This window comes from Vanrija pseudolonga, chromosome 3, assembly GCF_020906515.1.
Source record: "Vanrija pseudolonga chromosome 3, complete sequence".
Classification (NCBI taxonomy): Eukaryota; Fungi; Basidiomycota; class Tremellomycetes; order Trichosporonales; family Trichosporonaceae; genus Vanrija; species Vanrija pseudolonga.
The window spans coordinates 3,660,593-3,680,381 of NC_085851.1; the positions used below are offsets into that span (position 1 = coordinate 3,660,593).

Genomic DNA, 19,789 nt, shown 5'->3' on the forward strand with positions numbered 1-19,789 from the left:
TGTACGCCGTGGTCACTTCCGGCCATCGCTCTCCTGTACAACGGTCGATGGGAGCCCATGCATCGCCGAATATGATGTAAATGTATTGGATCTATGATCTATGTACTGCATGGATTGTCGTGTCGCTGCGGGGACGTGCTGGTGGGTTAACAGTTATGCTCCTCCTCCTGCGATTTGACCCGGGCTGGACGTTGGCTTCGTATACGCTCTCTCCTTCTTTGGAGAGGGTGCGAATGATGGATCTGGGGGATACATATGGGTTCGTTGTTTGATATGCTGCTGCCATGAGAGGCTATGTGTGGGGAACTACTGCCTTGCGTGGTTAGGAATGAATGCTCGAGGGTGTTGAACCCAACCCACATCGTTCAACAGCTCTACAAACACGAATACGAGATGCAAACACCGCCGTGCACCAACCGAGAAGAGAACGAAGAGGAGCAGAGGCAAGCATAAGACAGAATCTGCTGCCATGCACCCCTCGCCCTGTCGACGGGGATGCCCAGCACACTTGCCACAACAACAGATGTGGTGTTCTACCATACTACCCTTATGCTCGGCATACCCCCTCCCCTTCAAGACACACAGAGAGGGAAACCAAGGCAACACAGCTGGTGACCCCAGCTCACGGCACGACGTCGGTTACAGAAGAGGGTACATCATCTATTCGTCTACAAGATCTCGGGCCGGCCATAGCCGACTGACTGTACTACCGCTGCGCGAGTCAGTTTCACCCACCTCAACTCCCACCCACGCCCCACTCACCATCATGCGCATGTACGCGAGCAGCAGGGCGCCCGAACCAGTCGCCACACCGACGAGGTACTGGAGGATGCTAAACTTTGCCTGCTCAATCTGCGTGCGCAGGCCGGCAATCTCCGACTCGATGCGCGTGTCGACCTCCTTGATCTTGAGCTCCTGCTGTGCCGACTCGTCCCGAATGCGCCCCTTCTCGAGGTTGAGGTCGAGCCGCACGCCCGCCTGCGTGCGCGTCACCTCCTCCCGCAGGCGCTGCTTGAGCTTCTCGACGTCGGCTAGCAGCCGGTCGTTCTCGGCCTTCATGAGCGTCAGGTCGTTCTTCTCGTGCAGCTGCAGCTCCGACTTGAGCTGGGCAAAGTCGACGTTTTGCGTGTACCGTTGCTGCAGGGTCAGCTGAGCTCACAGATACTGAGGGCCAGGCCCGCCCACCCACCTTCTCCTGCTCGGCCTTGCTGACCAGCCCGGCCTCCATACCGCGCACACTCTCGTCGACAGCGTCGGCAAGCACAGTCATGACGCCCTCGGCCTGCTCGCGCGTCATGCCGTGCTTCTGCAGGCGCTCGACGAGGAGCTGTGTGTCAAAGTGCGCGACAGCGGCACGCGGGGTGACGTGTAGTGTTCGGCGCGGGGCGGCACGGAGGGCTGCGACAGCGCTAGTGTCAGTGCGCGATCCAGGCTTGAAACCACGCCGAGCTCACCGTGCGCGAGGGCGGCGCCGGCACGCGACGTGCTGGGCATGGCGAGGAGACTGAGGGCCATGGGAGTGAGTGGCGGGCGGGGGTGAGGCGGTGGTCGATGCAAAAGTGTAATGTCAAGAGCGACGCGCGCGTGTCCGTCGTCTCCGTGGTTGTCACTTGTCACGTCGAGATCCGGGCCCGTCGTCGCGGAGAACAGCCACGGTGGCAACTACAGTAATCTACGGCACGCCTAATTTTTGCCAGCGAGCCACTCAGGAATCTCGCGAATCATTCCCGCGCCTTTTCCCTAATCTCAAAGTGCGCCTATGTCTCCAGGGCAGTTGAAATTTCCGGTCCACCTGGTAGTTTGAGTGTTGCTGCAGGTCATTGCTGCATCACGGTCACTTCTTACGATCAACACAACTACACTTTGACAACGACATCGGCACCATGCAGGTGAGTAGAATGATCCGTGATGAGAAGCACTCTCTGACCCCTCCCCCTAGTCCGACGAGGTCATCTGGCAGGTCATCAACCAGCAGTAAGTTCACAAACGCTCGTGCGGCGGCAGCCACTAACCTCGCAGGTTCTGCTCGTACAAAGTCAAGTGAGCATCGGCGTCGCGTCGGCAGACAAGACCACAGTACTGACACCTACCAGGACCGTGACTCAAAACTTCTGTCGCAATGAGTACAACCTCACGGGTTTCTGCTCGCGCCAGTCGTGCCCGCTCGCCAACTCCCGTTACGCGACCGTCCGCGAGAAGGAGGGTGTGCTCTACCTCTACATGAAGACGATTGAGCGTGCGCACTCGCCCGCCAACCTGTGGGAGCGTGTCAAGCTGTCCAACAACTACACCAAGGCGCTGGAGCAGATCGACAAGGAGCTCATCTACTGGCCCAACTTCATCACGCACAAGTGCAAGCAGCGTCTCACCAAGATCACGCAGTACCTGATCAAGATGCGCCGTTTGAGCATGACGCAGCAGTGAGTGTGGTGTCTGTGACGTTGCTTACACCCCAGGCCCAAGCTCGTCGGTATCAAGAAGAAGCTCGAGAGGCGTGAGGCTACCCGTGAGCGCAAGGCTCTCGCCGCCGCCAAGCTCGAGAAGTCGATCGAGAAGGAGCTGCTCGAGCGTCTGCGGTCCAAGGCGTACGGCGACACGCCGCTCAACGTCAACGAGGACGTGTGGAGGCAGGTCCTCGAGATGGACAAGGGCAAGGGCCGGCTCGAGGAGGAGATGGAGGACGACGAAAGCCTGCTCGACGAGGAGGAGTGGGAGGAGGACGGCGCCGGCGACCGCGAGTTCGTCGAGGACTCGGACGACGAGTCGGACGTCGGCGACCTCGAGGACTACTCTGGCAGCGAGGTGAGCGCGGTGGTGGACGGTGCGTGTGGGACATGTGCTGACACTGTAGTTCGACGAGTTCGACTCGGACGGCGACGAGGACGAGGGCCAGGCGTTCCCATCAGACCTCGAGGTGTCGGACGAGGACGACGAGGGCAGCGACGACGACGGCGAGGACGAGGCGCCGGCCCCGGCCAAGAAGCCCAAGGCGCCTGCCCCTGCCCCCGCGGCCGGCTCCAAGCGCAAGGCGCCAGCAAAGGACCCGAAGAAGGGTGGCGCCAAGAAGCGCGCGCCGCACGTCAACGTCGAGTACGAGATGGAGACGGAGCCCCTGTCGCGCGAGATGATCAACAACTGGTAGAGTGGGAGGAGCTCGTGGCCTGGATACCCCTGTACTGTTACCCCGTCTCTGTAATCTCATCTGGTGCGCTGGCAGCGCATTCTTCCGGTACTACCACTGCATGCATACAACATGGTCTGAGATGAGTCTGGGGACCGAGGGGCGTGGGTGTGAGTTTGTGATCGACCACATGCTGTCCGGCCCCTCCACTGCCACAACTTCTGCCATCTACTCGTACTAATCGTCGTCGGACTCGTCGTCCGAGCCCAAGTCGAGTTGGAACACGGCGCTGGGGTCGAATCTGCGCCCAGAGTCCTCCTGCACGACCTCGTGGCGCTCCTCGTGCCTCTCCTCTGGCACCTGTTCTGCCGCCGTCAGCGCGGTCCCCAGCTGCTCGCCTACCTTCACCAACGACGCCGACGTCTCCCACCCCGCTCATGCTGCCCTCGAGCTGGAAGAGCAGGCCCTGGCGCATGGCTGCCTCGTTGGGCCACGGCGCAGCCTGCGCGCGCTCCACTGGTGCCAGGAGCGACGAGACGGGCGCTGACGTGGTGCGGGCCAGCGCGTGTGCGTGGGCTAGTAACACTGGCACACCGACGGGATCTGCGGTTGTCAGCTTGCTCAATTTACGTCACCAGCTAGCTCACCTCTCTCACTCGCGTCAATGTTATCCCGTACACGTTCCCCTTCAGAAACCATCGCCTCGAGCTCTGTCCGTCCGCCCTCAAGGTCGCGTACCAACGAGCGGACTTTACGCTCCAGATCCTCGACCTCGCGCTTCTTGTCCTGCAGGCGCGCCCAGCGGCGCTGGTGCTCCTCGGCGTCGCGCGCGAGGCCGTCGAGCGCGGCCGACGACTGGACGAGACTGCCGTAGAGTGCTGGCACGTCGGCCGAGTTGGACGGCAGCGCCGCGAAGAGCTCGTTGAGGAGCGCGCTCTGCGTCGACAGGGCCAGGAGGAGGGCCGAGCGGATGGGCGGGTCGGAGAGCGGGAGCGTCATTGTGGTGGTGTGGACGAAGAGGAAGAAGCAGTCGTTCAGGTCGTGGTTGTGCTCTTGAATCTCAGTTGTGCTTGTGGTTGCGGGCATGGGCCAATCTCCGCGCTCTCACAATTTCAGCACAACAGATCGATGACTTCACACCCTTCGAGCCTTAGCAACCACAACTACCACACCATGTCGCTCTCGGTCGGGACCCTCAATCTCAAGTTCATGCAGCGGGCTGCGGCCGCAAAGGCGCGGGACGAGTCTGTCGCCGCCGGCGGCTCGCCAGCGCCAGCGCCCGCCGCGCCGCCACCACTGCCAAAGGGCACCGACCAGGCCGAGGAGGACGCCAAGTGGTTCCTGCCGTCGCGGCGGGCAGCGCCAGCAGTGCCAGCAAGCACGAGCACCGCCGGCGCCGGGCCGTCCCGCCCAAGAGTCAACTTTGTCGCGTCGTATCTCCCCTTCGTGGCGGACGAGGCGCCCGGCCGGCGCGCGTTCGGCGGGTTCGGCGACAAGCCCAAAGAGGAGGACGAGGAGGCGGAGGACAGCGATGAGGAGGGAGTGGACAGCGACGGCGAGGTCGTCGAGGTCAAGAAGGCCAAGGGAAAGCGGAGGGACGACGTGAGTGTGTGGGCTGTGGGCCGGAGCATTAGCTAACGTGCAGACGACGCCGCAACCCGCACCCCCACGGCGCGCGCCCGCGCAGGCTACCCCGGAGCCCGAGGACGCTGCGCCGGCGCGCTTCGTCCGCCCAGCAGGCTTCGACTCGCCCTCCAAACCAAAGGGGAAGAACAAGGCTGCGCCCGCGCCCCCGAAGCAGTCGCAGGCGGACAAGCTGCGCGCGACCATCTCGAGCATGAAGGGCGTGTCGGTGAGCGGGGTCAAGCGCGCGGCGGGCGACGCAGAGGGGAGCAGCAAGCGGTCCAAGGTTTCGTCTGGCCCCGGCAGCCCCGCGCCGTCGGCGAGCTCAAAGGCCAGCTCTGGCTCCAAGGGCGCAGCGGGTGGAGCAAAGCCCAAGAGCAAGAGTACTGGCGGCAAGCCAGCCCCAGCTCTCAGCCTCGACGAGAGGGAGAAGCAGATCAAGGCGGCCAAGAAGGCGGCCAAGCGCGCCGCCAAGGCCTAGTAGTCGTTGCAGCAGCATTCGCATCATTAGCATTCATAGTGTCATGTACCCAGTTATTGTGTGATGGGTGTCGCGCGACCGGGAGGGTGAGGGTAGCTGGTTCAAGAATCGTGGCTGCCCGTGTCTCATTTGCCTGACCGCCACGGTCACTATACGCCACGGCCGCAGTACAGTATATGTCTGTCCTCACTGTGGAGGGTTCAACGGCCGCGCCTGCAGCAGCAACGATCGCCTGGCACCAGCACTCTGTCACGTACACGCTCACTGCCACGGTGCCACACACCACCCCTACGCATCACCCTCCTGCACCACCCACAAGACTGACCACCCCCATCACCACACTCTAACTGCGAGACCCTAAATACATTCTCTCGTATCAAAGGCCCAGGGGCTGCGCTATGCAAGCTCGCCCGGCCCCGAAGGAGGCCGGCCGAACAGAGACGGTGGGATGTTGTTGTTCGTTCCAGACGACCACTTAGATGGTCGAGGGGAAGAGCATGATGCGGACCGAAGCGCCAAAGACCTTGGCGGGGAGGTTGGTGGCGAACTTGGCCTTGGCGACGCCAGAGTTGCCGTGGGGGCGCGAGATGCGGCCCCAGATGACGCGGACACGCGAGCCGTTGATCTCACGCTTGGCTTTGTAGACGTAGGCGACGCGCTGAGGGGTTGTTAGTGGTAGGTCTTGGTTGGGTTGGGGGGTGGGGGAGCACTTGGTCGTCACGCCAGGGATACGAGGAGAGCGAACACGCGGACAAGGACGCCAATGCCACGGCCGTCTCCACCTCTCCAGTGGCCAGCGGCACCTCGTCTCGTCGTCCCCTCCTCCTCGTCCAGCCTCCTCGGCTACCCTCTCCTCCATTCCTCGCAGACCAAGTGCTCGTCCCTCCCCTCACACGCCTCGCCTCACCTTGCCGAGGTAGGCACGGGCAGCCTCCTTGGTGTCGACACCGTCAATGGCGATCAAGGACTGGTTGGGCGACGAGTTGCGCTTGGCACGCTTGTGTCCGAGGATGCGGCCCTTGGAGTAAAGACGAGTCGAACCCATTCTGTGAGGTGGGAGAGTTGGTTTGCGATTGAGAGAGAGGGAAAGTAGGCGAAAGGGAAAGAGCAGAGTTTCGAGAACGGCGAGGACAGCACAATCGAGTAGGCGGTACGACGACGACGAGTTCAAGGTCGAGAGAAAGTTTCGATGCGAGCACAAGACACGGGCGGGGTCAACAAGCAGAGATTTCGAGTTTCGGCAAATTCGAGTAGCGGGCAAATCGGGGATTGAAGAGCGATCTGTCAGCGCCTGTCCTCTGTCCGTTCTGGGTCGTCGTCGACGCTGCTGTCGTCGCTGTCGCTACTCACTTTGATGCGATGAGACTTGATGGTTGAGGGTTTCCGTGATCTCTGCAAAGCTCTAGCCATCGACCACCCGCCGCGGCGAGAGGTGGCATCCCACATTGCTCCAAGCCAGCTTCTCCAGGTTGGACGGGACCAAAATCCGTCGAAACTCCCTCGGCGATTCGGGATTTGGAGGAACTGTGGCTACTTGACACGTGAGCTTACGTTAGTATTTATTGTTACATCATCAGCCTTTAATTTGATTCCGTTCACCTTCGTCTTCTGGCGTTAGATGGCGCCAAGGGAGACAAGACCAGGTCATTGCAGGATAGCGAGCACGCATCAAGGTAAACACCGGCGACTGCTGCCACTCGAGTCCTTGGCATCAAGGCCGCACTGCATGGTGACTCGAGCGCACTCGTGTCGACTCGGGTGCTGACGGTGTAGTGTACCGGTGTAAGTACCAGCCGCCACAGCCTCAATCGTGCCCCAGCGATAATTTGCCACACGACCATCGTACCCACCCATGTCCCCACTGCCGCCATGCTGCGCATCGACGGGGTTCTTGTCGCCAAGCCGGTCCTAGTGTCAATTGCTCCCTGCGCTGCATAACTCCGCGTGGGTCATGGTGACCGTTGCGCAAGGGCCCGCGGCGGCGCTGGCGCACGAGTCCCCTGAGGCTTGGAAGGGGTGGAGTGTTGTTTGCTATTTCGAGAGGGCCCGGGAGGTGAGGGATGCGTTGTGCCGACTGATGGTACAGCTTACTGCGTCGGCAAGACGCTCGGCACTGGAGATCTCTACTGGGCCGCAGTTGCGGCGGTGTGTTGCGATGAGTTGGTATCCGGTTGTCCACACCCGTCGTCATTGCCTTGTTGGAATGGTGGGCAGAATAACCACTACTGGGTCCAAGGCACGACGTTGAGAAGCACGCGCCTCCAGTGCCGACGGCATGCGCAGCAGCAGCAGCAACAGCCACGGCGCGCCCTGACGCGTCAAAGTCTTGGCGGCGTCCCTGGCTTTTGCGTTGCTCGCTCGGTGCCACTGACACTCTGACGCTCCATGAAGGAATACTTGACCCAAACGCCAACGCCAACGCCAATGCCAACACGGAAGGCCCGGTGCGTCGGCTCGACAAGTCGGCTGGGATACGGAGGCCGAAGCGCATAATGCTCCTGGCCTCGTGGTGCGACCTGACTCCTGACATCTGACGCGGATGCCTGGCTGCTTACGGTCCGCTCATCACGACCACGGTCTCGCCCGAGTTGGTTGAACCACCACCAGAGCAGGCCCTTGCACCAGTCCAGGTCGGCCAGCAATCCCAACACACTCAACTTGTATACTTGCCCATCTCGCCTCTCATCTTACTTCAACCTAACCCACCCACCGCCTTGACATACCTGTCCTCCGTTTACGCTTACGCTTCTTCGCAACGCCCCTCGACGCCGTTGTCCTATTCGCAATCATCTCATCACTGCTCTTGATAAAGTGAAGAGACACCCTCTTGGCACTGCATCGCCACTACATTCGTTCACGACACCTCTGCTTCTTCAACCCTACACTACTTGCCCTCTCCCTCCCCCCGCCCCTCCCCCTCCATCAGCGCAAGCCAAGAATGGTCGTCGCTATCGCCAGCTTGTTCCTCACCCTCGCCTCCCTTGCCGCCGCGCAGGTCGCACCATCCGTCGCGGTCGACCCGAGCATCCCCCAGTCCGCGGCCACCGGGCCACTGGGCTTTGTTGTCCCGTAAGTCATGACTCGTCGAGGCCGTGTGTGAGTAGCGGGCGCGAGCGGTGGATTGGTGACCGCCAAACATCTCGCGGAACCTCTGGAAGGACCTCATCTGAAACCTGACGCCTTGCCGTTCCACCGCGCGTTGCTGGCGTTCAAATTCGCTGCTATTCGCGTCTATGCGACACTAACATAACCCAGACCACTCTCCGCCCTCACCTCTGGCGCTCCGCCAGGCCCGACCCAGGCCATCACCAACACCTTTGCCTTTGGTGCCAGTCCCACCATCTCGGGTGCCGCCCCCATCCCCACCTTTGTCGCCGGCAATGCCGTCGCCCAGGGCTACCCCCCTCTGGACCAGATCCCCCCGATCGACTCGCCCCAGGTCAAGGCATGGGTTGCATCAATCAACTGGGCCCAGGTTCCCAACTTTACGCCGACGGACGGCACGTGCGGTGGCTCGCCTGCCGCCGCCGCCGACCCCACTCGTTGTTGGTGGACTTGCGGTGGCTGCACCCGTGACACCGACATCCAGAGCTGCCCCGACAAGCTGACATGGGGTCTTTCGTACGACGACGGACCTTCGCCCTACACTCCCCTCCTGCTCAACTACCTCAACGAGAAGAACTACAAGTCGACCTTCTTCGTCGTCGGCTCGCGTGTCGTCTCGCGCCCTGACATGGTTGTCGCCGAGTACATGACTGGCCACCAGATCTCTATCCACACCTGGTCCCACGCCTCCCTCACCAAGCTCTCCAACGAGCAGATTGTTGCCGAGCTCGCCTGGACCAAGAAGGCCATCAAGGACGTCATCGGTATCACCCCCAACACCTTCCGTCCTCCTTATGGTGACATTGACGACCGTGTCCGCGCCATTGCCGCCCAGCTCGGCCTCACCCCCATCATGTGGACCCAGTACACTGAGAACGGCGTCCGTACCACCTTTGACACCACCGACTGGAACATTCCCGGCGGCCAGGCTACTGGTCCCTCGGCCGTCTCCAAGTTTGAGGCCATCCTGAACACCTATGTGCCCAAGCTCAACACTGGGTTCATTGTCCTCGAGCACGACCTGTACCAGTCCACTGTTGACCTCGCCGTCGGCTACTTTATCCCCCTTGCCGAGAAGGCCAACAAGTACAAGTTTGCCTCGATCATCCAGTGTCTCGGTCTCCCCAACTCGGAGGCCTACATTGAGACCTCGGCCAACGCGACCGCGACCCTCAAGCACTCCGGAACCGCCCCTGTATTCCAGGCCACTGTTGGCACTGGCACCGCCGCTGCCCCTACCATCACCACGGGCTCGGCTGCCACCTCGGCCGCACCAGTTTCCGCCGGTAACTCAGCCCTCCCCTCCGTCTCCAACAAGGGCAGTGGAGCGTCGCGCTTCTCGACTGCATCGGTTGTCGTTGCCCTTGCCTTTGTTGCTGGTGCCGTTGCTTTCGCTGCCTAAGCAGGCAGTCCTTAATATGTGAACATTACTCCCCCTCTTCTCATTTTGCTCTACTCTTTTTGGACGCCGTCGCATCGCACAACCTGCATCGGAGCTCTTGGCCGGCTTCCCGCCCCCCACATCCAATACTACCCCTCCCAGACTATCCCCTAGTCGCCTTGGCACACGTACCCTGATGGACTCATGCACTCGCACACTTGCACTCATTCGCATTCATTCTTTACCGCAATGCGACTCTATGGTCTTGCGAAAGTCCCAAACAGCGCGATGAGGTTGCGCGCCGATCCTCACGGAACCCGAGTGCTGGCGATCCTCGTGTGCGCGTGTGCCCCTCTGGGCCATCTTTGTGTACTATGCATTTAACACAGCACGGTGTAGCTACAAGGGACGAGCGCCTCCGGGTATCTAATGCTGGGTGTTTGTTTCTAGTTCCTACAACCTTTCTCACAGCCACGATTGCCATCCTGCCACAAGTCAGTCGATTCCTCACCCGACTCGACCTACCAATGAATATCTTCGCCAGGCTCTCAACATCACGTGCTTGCTGAATGAGCTGATTCACAGCATACTCTACGCTCAGTGTGCGGCCAAGCTTGAGCCTGATGCGAGACAGGACCTTTTCGGCCTTGTCCTGTCCCGTGGTCGATTGCTGCCCGGGGTCCACGCGGCCGCCACCCTGTGCACGCCTCATCTTTCCTGCGTCTCCAGTCCTGCACATTGTTAGGAGGTTCAAGGGCAATCTTACTTACCAGGAGTAGAGAGGGTCGTGCTTGAACACTTCGAGAACCGTGAGAATCAGTTCCGACGAGTCACGGAGAACTCGAAGTGTCTGTTCCGAGCAGCGACGGAACGTGCCATTCACCCCCGAGATGCCCAGGCCATCGACGACATCGTTGGTGAGGCGGAAGGGCACCTTTTCAGGAATACGCAGCTTCTGGCCCTGTAACAGTCAGCCAAGACCAACAAGCCCAACTCACCTCATCGAATACGATGCCAAAGTCAATCTGCACAAACTCGCCAGTCTCCGTGTCGATCAAAATGTTGGAACAGTGGCGGTCTCCCAAGCCAACCATGTAGCCCACAATCGATGTCACAGCCACACTGCGAGCATAGTTTAGCCGCATGGTGAACCATGCGAGAGGCTCGCGTCGCTTCTCCGTAAAGAAATGCCGCATGACAGGTTTGAACGACGCCATCTTGTCCTGGTACACTTGAACCATCTTGGGCGATGCCCAGTCGACGCTCTGGATCTTCTCCAAGCTCTTTCGCATAACATCTTGCGACGTGTCAATGCCCTTGCGGTAGCTGTGGGATTAGAATTGCGTCACTTGCAGATATGCTTACCGCGAGTGTGCGTCCTTCAACCATTCTCCGATAGCCATCGTGTTGCCGACAAACTCGATAATACCAGATCGCTCCGCCAACGGCACGACGGTGTAGGTGCGGAAGGTGAGGCTCCGAGCAGCTGCCCGGCGATCCCGTTGAAGCAGTCGATTCGTCAACTCGAACACCTGCTCCATGACTGCGTCTTGGCGCACTTCGTCGTCACCCTTGAACTGGTTCAAGTTAGCATCATTGTGGCAGGAGCGTGACTCACCAGTTGCACATGCTTTTGGCCCAGTGTATCAATCACGGACATGATGGCTGGTCGGTGGACACCACCCGCCAACTTGTACTGTCGGTCATAGCCCTGTATCGTTGGGATGCGGTCGTACTTGCGCGTGAGGTCCACTGGAGGCACAGCTGTGGCGACCGGGATGGGAAGCCCTTTGCAATGGGCGAGCAGACTGGAAGAGGACATGGTAAGGCTCTGCCCAGGCTTTGGGCGTTCGCCAGTGACCTTTTTGTCGTGGTCGCTGTAACACCACGCAACCGCGGCATTGGCAAAAGTGGTCATGTTCTTGCCAGCTTCCTGGGCCATGGTCTTCTTGGTGTCGTTCTTGATCTTCTCCATGATCTCGGCAGCCGCACTAGCGCGGGGTTCTTGTGAGACAGGAGCCGACGTTCGGCGAGAGCTCGTCGAGGGGTAGGCCAGGGTGATCACTTGGTACAGGATGTGGTAAGGATGATCCTGGCCCAACCTCAGCATCAGCCCGTTGAGAATGGAGTTGAACGTTGTGGGGGTCTCGGGCCGGTAGAGGCGCGCTGCGAGCTGCGGGCCAAGGAAGATGAACTTGTGCGAGGGGATGTGATTGAGGGACCGGGCAAAGGATGTCATTGCCGCCTCGTTGGTACTGTGTTCGAGCCAAATGGACGTCAGGCGCGTGATTGAATCATCGAAGTCGTCGCTCAGATAGATGGCGGCGGCGTAGTACTTGAGCGAGTTTTGCAAGTACCGCTGAAGCTCCAAATCCAAGTCACGCTTGGCCTTGCGCTCTTCCTCTAGCTCTTGCTGATCCTTGTCCATCTTGTGCCGAGTGCTTCCAGGGGTAGCCTGCAGGCTAGCATCTAGCCGCTGGATGGCATCTTGCTTGCGGTCCACAAACGACTTGAGACGTTCAAGCTCTGGTGATCGGGACAAGACGCCATAATGGTGATCGGCGAACGCGGCAAAGTCGTGGGCGAGCTTGGCTTGCTCCTTTGCATGAGCCTTGCCCTTGTTGGCCAAATCTGTGGCCTGGGTAAACATGGTTTTGATCTCTTCCGCAGACTTGAGCCTGGCAAGAGAGTTCCAGTGGGCCGATCGTCCCAGAAGCACAGCCCGGCGCTGGTACTCCTCCACCGTCGACTTGACCTTGCTGCTTGACGACTGAACCGTCAGAGCGGCGGATAAGCTTGCAATGTGTTGAATTGCCAGGGAGTGTTCTCCTTGGGCCCAAAGCATTTGGCTGAACTCGTCTTGGGCTTGATCCGAGAACGTCCCTTGTCGAATCGAGTTTTCGAGTTGGCGAATCGAAGTGACGGCGTTCACAGATGCTTGGAGGCTTCCTTCCTTGCGCGCGAGTTCACTCAACCGCAGGTGACAGGACACTTCGAGCCTCCTCTGGCCCTTGAGCTCGTCCGACTGCAGGTCACCAAACTGGTTCTTGCTTTCGCGCTCTGCGGCCGACCTGATCATCGACAGTCGCGTTGCGGTAAGCCGCTCGGCAGTTGGGAACCTAAGTGTTAGTCGGTTTGCGACCAGGTGTACTCACTCAAACGATGAGCTCAGGTCCACATAGTCATTCAACATTGCGCCATTAAAGTCTCGTGAATCGATGGAGCGCCGCATGTTCTTCGAAGTCCATCGAGCGATATCACGAAGGCAGAGAAGATTCAGGGTTGTCTTCTTGATTTCTGTCATGCGTTCGATGCCAATGGACTGCAAGCAAGCCATTTCTGATTGAACGGCCGCGTCGATGGATGCCTGCACAGTGTCGTAGTCCATTTCGCGGTGAACCGATCGTAGAGCATTGTAGAAGCGGCCCTCCGAGGTCTGAGCCACGTCGTTGTTGAGCGGGACATCCCAGTCGCCCATGCGCCATGCGAGTTCGAGGAAGGATTGGCCCGAGTCGGCTTCTGTACGTGGCAGTGCCTTGATGACATTGCCCGCGAGGCTGTTGAACCCCAGGTCGTGAAAGTTGCGAACCGCTTCACGCAGGGGCTCTCGTGATCCCTTGGACGGATATGAAGCCTCAAAGTTGGCAACATTGTATCCAAAGGCCCTCAAGGATTCGCCTTCATGCTTGAGTCGACGGAGGAGAGAGTCCATGACATTGTTGTTTTGAATACCATAGAAACCATCAGGGTCTTCGACGTTGCTGTAGACCGAGTACATGACCTAGAAGAGTCAGTGGCCCTCGAGGCGTTTCACTTACCGCTTGTACCCTCGCATCTGACAAATCTAAACCCGGCGAGTTGTCTCGGGGATAGTCGTTGGCCATTTCGAGGAACAGCAGGGAACTCGCAAATGCCCCACACCGTCCAGCAGCCTCGCTAAGAACGAGCGGGTCGATGTTGAGCCATTGGTTGTACGAGAGCTCGCCGGTGGCGTACGGCGGCTGAAAGTTGCGCAAGTGGAGAACAATCTGGATGATCATTTCCAGCGTTTCAACAGCAGCACCCAAAGACTGGAGGACTTGTGTGAAATGGTCGGTCAGGACCTTGACTCGATGGGCAGTATCCTCATTGTGTGTGGTCGCTCCGCAGGTCAATGTGGCTTGCACGAGGTAGGGAAGCAAGTCTGTTGCCTCTTTACCCTTGGTCTGGAGGAGAGGGCGCAGGCCGGCGTAGAAGGGATCGTCGACCGACGCAAGTGACGCCAAAAGCAGAGCCAGGTCTCCGGCCCACAGCTCGTATCGCTTAGCCTTGGTGATCCACCCTGCTGTTTCGTCTCCCAGGATATTGATCTTGACATCCGCCGTTGCAGGGGGGCGAGCAGTGGGCACCAAATATTGGAAAACGTCATCCAGCTGCGGAGGAAGGCCGCCGATTTGGTCGGAAGTTGACTGGAGATCACAGACACTCATTTGCAGCACCTCAAAGGCAGTCTTGCGGAGGCGGTAGTCTTGGTCCTGCGTGTGCTTGATTACCCTGTCGATCACCATCACCCTGAGCATGGCGTCCATGTTATCGCGCTGGCGCTTGGTGCCCGCCGGCAGGGGTCCCTTGAGAGACTTGATGGCTTGCAGAGAAGGGGCATGCACCTCACCGTTGGCCAAGTACAGCAGGTCGAGGAAGGCCATGGCTCCATCCCGATCCCACTGACTAGCGTTCAACTGCTTCTTGATATGCCAGAATGTCGAGGTGAGGAACTCGGTCCGCATCTCGGCCTTGGCCCCTGAGATAGAGGCAGCAAGTCTCTTACACAGAGTCATTGGGTCGTTGACATTTGGGCGCTCAGCAATGGCGGATAGGTGGGAAAAGTCGGGTTCCGCAATCTTCTGGTAGTGTGAAGACAGTTCTTTGGGCCAGAAGATTAGCACTCCTTGTAGGGTGGTCTTCGTCGCCTCGGAGGTTTGCCATTCCGAAGCCTTTTCCGCGACCCATGACTCTATGCGCGAGGCAACATCAGCATGCCGCGGTGAAGCCTTGAGTTTGACGTAGGACGATCCGAGGCTGATGAGAATGTCGTCGAGATGCGGCGGTGCGCTCCCGCTGTCGGTTACGACGTCAAATGCCCATTGGAGCATGGACAGAACGATGGCACTAATGTCATCTTTGCAGAGCAGATCGATCATGTTGCGGAGGAAGAGGTGAAGGACCATTGGTTTGGACAAATCCTTGCGGTACAAGGACACGAGGACAGCGATCGCGCGGAGGTAGCGATGTTGCTCATTGACCAGGAAAGCTTGGTGGATTGAATGGAAGAGGCGGACAAGACCGTCGAACAGCATCTTTCTCTTGGACATGGACTTGAAGAGTAGTCTGAGAATACTGTGCGTTCGGAGCACGCCATAGCTTGCCTCTGCTGGATCGAGGACTGGGGGTGCACCGTCGCCGCCACGGGGGCCAAATGCCATGAGTTGAAGGAAGACGTCGCCTGAGCCACTCGTGCCACGTCGCGAATCGATGGCTTGAATCGTCTCCGCAACCTTTTCATTGGTCTCAGCCATGCTGAGGAGAGTGAACAGGGAGGCGACGACGGTTTCAATGTTGTTTGAGACGAGATTGATCGCTGTGGCTCCGCTGGGAACCGGAATGGTGGAAATGACCTCTTCCACGCGCTTTTGGAGCATTTGGCTCTCGGGTGGAGACTCGTTGTGCTCTTCGTACTCGGAACCCACGGTACGAGCAGTTGCGACAGCTGCAGCTAATGGAAAGCACTTTCCCCGCGCCGAGTCTTCGGACACTGAAGAAGCATCACACAGCGCAGTAAAAAAGGCCATGGATTGGACGTCGGCGTCGCCGGCCCCCGCCCACATGATCTTTGGGCCGACGGTGTCGAGGAGAAGCTGAGCAACTTCTTTCCTTGTACTGCAACCGTACACAGCCGGCGGAAGGCCGAGAGGTAACTGTCCGCTGATAAGCTGGTTGAAGACGATGATATTAGCATGGGCCGAGTAAAGAGGCTTGAGCGACTCGAGGCCCAAGCGATGAGCGACAGCTTCCAGTCCAGGTTGAAGATAAGGAAGGTTGCAACGAGCAAAGTCGGCAATCTCGTAGAGATGAAAGATGGTTGATGATCGGAGCTGGGCGCTGGCGATGCAAGTGTTGAGCTTCCAGAGAAGGAAGGTCAAGGAGACGTCCCAGGAACCGTTCGCTGGTTCCTTAGCGGTGGTGTTGAGGTACATGGCCTTTTTTCGCTCCTCGGACAAGTCTGGAAGGTAGTGAAGTCCCGCTGCGGATGACGAAGCACGGAAACGGACACGAGTGTCGGCGTCAAGCAGGGCGTCTTGAATATGCGTGAGAGGACCCCAGGTGAAAGGGTACACGCCTCCCATTTGGACGTCTGCTTCGTCGGTCTCCCCGAGCTGTTGCTGCCACGCCGTGTAGGAGGGGTCGTAGTCGAGGTACTCGTCAATGAAGACGAGTATGCTCAGTCGAGCCGGCCATGATGTAACCTTGCCATCGGCACTTGTTTCAACAAGAAACCGGGCAAGCTCGATAGCCTGCTTGGTCAAACCTGATTCAGGTGACAACCAAATGTTAATCGTCCTTGTCAGAAACACGACTGCCAGCCGCACCAGATCGCCGTCCCGTTTGAACGCATAGGTCTCCAGTCGTTCCCAGATATCGGCAATGATGAAATCGACAGCCTCCACGGTAATTTTCAAGCTGCCGTCTTGCATCGCTTGACAGATTGCAAGGCCGAGCTGCACAAAGCTGCCGGCATCGGCGGTCAAGAATGAGTTGATGAGCGCATTGTCACCCCTTGGTCGTCGTGGCGATTGTGCAAACATGGCACCTCGAAGTCGAAAATCGACCAGCGCTTTCAACAGTGACTCGGTTGATCTTTGCGCCTCCTTGGCCTCAATGGACTGAGGAACGGCATCGCTATCCGCGTTGCGGATGGCACCAAAGTCGTCGTCATCGCCGCCAATAGTCGCCGACGCTGCACCGGCAGAGCGTTTGAGGATCTCGGCCAAGGTCGCGTTGCTGGCCTGAATGATCTTGCCGAGGACTGCTGAAGTCTGGGGATCAGCTCGAGGTTTTCTTGGTCACGCACCTCTGGCCTCTGCCACAGGATGGACAAGAGATCGGCATTGGGGTCGGGCCGTTCTTCTTCATCAGGCATGAAGCTGGCGTATCGTTCAGGTGGGAGAATGTCTCGGCGAATGCCCGAGGTTGACTCTGGCTTGAGCAAGATGGGCCACGTCGGCGGCTCGGCGATCTGAATGTCGTAAAGTGGTGCAAATCCTCGCCATGCCAGCAGTTGGGCCGACGTGTTGGTCGACTCACGAGAAAGGTGGGGAACCAGGCTCTCCAGCAATTCTGCGGCAGGCACCAAACACTTATCAGAGTCTGGACGAAGTCCGTTTGCCTGGATGGTTGCTTGGAACAAAAACGCCAAGACGACCAGGTCGATGCTCTTGCGAAGGCGCTCAGGAGTCACTAATGTTGGGCGATCGCTGTGCTGCCATTCTTTCGTCACCGTGACAAGGGCTTGCCCCAAGGAGTTGGAAAGCTTGCGGGGTCGACCCTGCATGAAGAGAAGGTTCTCTACGTCCGTTGGATGGGTGACGGTGGCTGGGGCTGATGCCGATGCCGATGCCGGAGTGGGAATGCCGGGCATGGTGCCATAGAGGATTGTCCGTCGAACAGGGTCCGTTTCCGCCTCGTTGAGCATATGACTGACGATTGTGCACTCTGGTAGGTGCTCTGTGATTGTTGTATCCGCGACAGTGGTGGGTGCAAAGTTGCAGATTGCCCCGAGGAGGGCGATAATGTTGGCCGGAGTCGCAGATCCGAGACGGGAGCGAGCACGGCCGCTGGCGTCCACAGCGTACGTTTTGGTAAACCAGTCGAGTACCTTGTCCTCCAAGTTGGCCGAATATAGTCCAACGTCGGCACGAACCTGCAGCACGCAGTTGGCGAGGAACGAGCAGGCAGATTCAAAGACTCCGGTTGGTCCTTGAATATCGACGTTTTTCAACAGAGTGTGAACGTCGCGGAGGATGCGTGTGTGGTCGACCTTGGACGTCTGCAAAACGACATTGGCAGCGAAGCAGGCAACGCGTGATACCGACTCGGCCGATGTCTTCCTGATGGCATGGGCCCACAGTCGCTCCCATGCCGATTGCTCGTGCTTCCTGCGCGAGGCGAGGACGGAAGGAGTGACTGGGAGCAAGGTGGTTGGTGTGGCGTCTGTGGCGTCGTCGATGAGGGCGAGAGTTGCGAGACCTGCAAAGCTCCATTCCTGTAGAGAGCTTTCCTCGTCATCGAGAAGGTCGAGAAGCTTGTCTCGGATCTCGGCCTGGGTGTCACTCTGAATGTCGGCCCAGTGCCTGTCGAGGAAGAAGACCAGGACCTGACAGGCCAGTAGGCGTGTTTGTTGCAGACCGGCTGTGGTCGTACGTAGGAGTGCGGCCAGGGCGTTCTCCGTCCTCTGTCGCTTTGACGGGCCGCGCTCAGATCGGCTCGGCGTCGTGCTTGGCGGTGCTCGGAAGGATTCATATGTCTGATAACGTTAGAGGGGAGCGAACTGTGGTACCTACTTGGTAGTAGCACGCCGCATACAGCTCAATAGCGGCCCAGTTGATTGCTTGCTGGGTGTCGAACCCAAATCCAGCCGTGAGGGTAGTCAGCTGGAATGGGCCAGGGTTGGTGGTTATTGGACCAAATCGTAGCACATCCAAGTCGAGGGGCTTGATGGAGCCCTTGGAGACGGCCTCCTTGGGCAGCGAATCAAGAATCCTGGTCATTGACTCCCTAACCGTGCTCTTATGGTCGTCTGACACAGACTGATGTGTGACGAATGGGAGCATGATACGCATACCGACAAGGAGCTGCTCCCGCAGGGCCAAATCACCCTTGTTTCGCGAAGTCCACAGATTGGCGAGCTGGGGGAAGAGTTTGAGTGACGCTGCGGTGAATCCCTCCTTGTTGTTGAGCTCGAGCTCGGCAAGCACGAGGTTGAGTGATCGTACAATTTCGGGAGGGACGGTGGTTTGCTGGGGAACTTGAGCGAGGTAATCATGGATCTTGAGCAGGATGTGAAGACCGAGGGTTGCCTGGTCATTACCGGCCCGTGAAAGTATTGCGTTGAGTGGCGCTCGCGAGCTTGATAAGAGGACAGGGATGAGTCCAATGACTTCGTTGGCGACCGACGCGGAGATTGAAGCGGAAGAGTTTGTTCCTTCAAACCCGTCGTTGTTGTTGGTGGCCCAGGTGTCTTCTATGGACACCCGTTCACCAAGAAGGGAAGACCAGCAAATCCCCATCAGCGTCTGCCATCCTCCTGGGTCGAGGTGCTCCAGGTGTGGTGGGTAGCGCAGCAGGCTGCGAAGCGCCTTTAGGTAGTCGCGGGCGACGGGCTCGTACATCTTGTCATCGTGCACAAGCAGCGTTGACATGTGTGTGAACAGCGCGAGGAACGGCTTCCTTGAGAGGATTTGAACGGTTCGTTCTGCCATGTATCGGACGAACGAAACGGAGGCCGCGAGGCGGTTGGCGGCTATGGGGTGTCAAATTGTCTTCGAGTCTCCCAACTCACCCGTCTTCGTCGGCTTCTGCGCGGCTGTCTTTTTATCATTCTGAATAGCTTCCTTGATAGCTCCCTTCTTCTCCAAGCTTACAGCCTGGAAAAGGCACTGGAAGAAACTGACCCAGCCCTCGCCACCGTGCTTCGACGCGCCTTTGTTGAACTGATCGACGTTCTCGCGGTTGCTGAAGATTTCGCGCAGCTCCGCGAGGCCACGGGTGCGCTCCGTGGATTTGTCCGACTCGTAGCTCTTGAGCGCCGAGCTCAAGCCCGGGACCGTGTTCATGTTTGTGTTGGCCGCCGGGGGAACATGGACGCGGGGTGGGTGATGGGGAGGAAGGGGCGCGTCGGGCGTGGGGAAGAGTCGAGGGTCAAAGAAGGAGTATGCGCAGGGTACGATATTGACGCGGAGGGCTGCTCTAGGACGGTTCCAGCCGCGTCAGTACTCGTCTTGTTGCGTTGTAGACGATGTTGAGGATGATAATGTTGTTGGCA

The 19,789-nt window shown here is 58.9% G+C and overlaps 7 protein-coding genes across 7 annotated transcripts; 3 read left to right on the forward strand and 4 right to left on the reverse strand.

Annotated features, from left to right (window-relative positions):
* Positions 1 to 650: 650 nt before the first annotated feature.
* Positions 651 to 1,552, reverse strand: FMP32 (Protein FMP32, mitochondrial). Its single transcript, XM_062771508.1, has 4 exons — positions 1,455 to 1,552; positions 1,190 to 1,398; positions 759 to 1,137; positions 651 to 712 (listed from the first exon to the last, which is right to left on the reverse strand). Exons 1-4 carry the CDS (start codon positions 1,513 to 1,515, stop codon positions 669 to 671), a joined length of 693 nt encoding a protein of 230 aa, XP_062627492.1. The 5' UTR covers positions 1,516 to 1,552; the 3' UTR covers positions 651 to 668.
* Positions 1,553 to 1,827: 275 nt separating this feature from the next.
* Positions 1,828 to 3,264, forward strand: mak16. Its single transcript, XM_062771509.1, has 6 exons — positions 1,828 to 1,889; positions 1,940 to 1,974; positions 2,020 to 2,040; positions 2,094 to 2,420; positions 2,457 to 2,802; positions 2,852 to 3,264. Exons 1-6 carry the CDS (start codon positions 1,884 to 1,886, stop codon positions 3,140 to 3,142), a joined length of 1,026 nt encoding a protein of 341 aa, XP_062627493.1. The 5' UTR covers positions 1,828 to 1,883; the 3' UTR covers positions 3,143 to 3,264.
* On the reverse strand, positions 3,246 to 4,120 carry MED4 (Mediator of RNA polymerase II transcription subunit 4; the record flags this gene model as incomplete). Its single annotated transcript, XM_062771510.1, has 3 exons — positions 3,246 to 3,486; positions 3,524 to 3,724; positions 3,769 to 4,120. 3 exons carry the CDS (start codon positions 4,118 to 4,120, stop codon positions 3,359 to 3,361), a joined length of 681 nt encoding a protein of 226 aa, XP_062627494.1. The 3' UTR covers positions 3,246 to 3,358.
* A 168-nt stretch (positions 4,121 to 4,288) lies between these two features.
* Positions 4,289 to 5,272, forward strand: LOC62_03G004985 (uncharacterized protein). The gene is made up of 2 exons (XM_062771511.1): positions 4,289 to 4,723; positions 4,767 to 5,272. The coding sequence occupies exons 1-2, from the start codon at positions 4,295 to 4,297 to the stop codon at positions 5,223 to 5,225; spliced, it is 888 nt and encodes a 295-aa protein (XP_062627495.1). The 5' UTR covers positions 4,289 to 4,294; the 3' UTR covers positions 5,226 to 5,272.
* Positions 5,273 to 5,567: 295 nt separating this feature from the next.
* RPL33B (60S ribosomal protein L33-B) lies at positions 5,568 to 6,611 on the reverse strand. The gene is made up of 3 exons (XM_062771512.1): positions 6,576 to 6,611; positions 6,133 to 6,271; positions 5,568 to 5,883 (listed from the first exon to the last, which is right to left on the reverse strand). Exons 2-3 carry the CDS (start codon positions 6,268 to 6,270, stop codon positions 5,701 to 5,703), a joined length of 321 nt encoding a protein of 106 aa, XP_062627496.1. The 5' UTR covers position 6,271; positions 6,576 to 6,611; the 3' UTR covers positions 5,568 to 5,700.
* Positions 6,612 to 7,910: 1,299 nt separating this feature from the next.
* On the forward strand, positions 7,911 to 9,927 carry CDA_1 (Chitin deacetylase). Its single transcript, XM_062771513.1, has 2 exons — positions 7,911 to 8,294; positions 8,481 to 9,927. Exons 1-2 carry the CDS (start codon positions 8,164 to 8,166, stop codon positions 9,730 to 9,732), a joined length of 1,383 nt encoding a protein of 460 aa, XP_062627497.1. The 5' UTR covers positions 7,911 to 8,163; the 3' UTR covers positions 9,733 to 9,927.
* Positions 9,928 to 10,035: 108 nt separating this feature from the next.
* Positions 10,036 to 19,580, reverse strand: TEL1 (Serine/threonine-protein kinase TEL1; the record flags this gene model as incomplete). The annotated part of the gene is made up of 11 exons (XM_062771514.1): positions 10,036 to 10,196; positions 10,237 to 10,442; positions 10,482 to 10,672; positions 10,710 to 11,037; positions 11,077 to 11,288; positions 11,330 to 12,830; positions 12,867 to 13,492; positions 13,530 to 16,784; positions 16,820 to 18,271; positions 18,309 to 19,267; positions 19,307 to 19,580. The coding sequence occupies 11 exons, from the start codon at positions 19,578 to 19,580 to the stop codon at positions 10,177 to 10,179; spliced, it is 9,024 nt and encodes a 3,007-aa protein (XP_062627498.1). The 3' UTR covers positions 10,036 to 10,176.
* Positions 19,581 to 19,789: the final 209 nt, after the last annotated feature.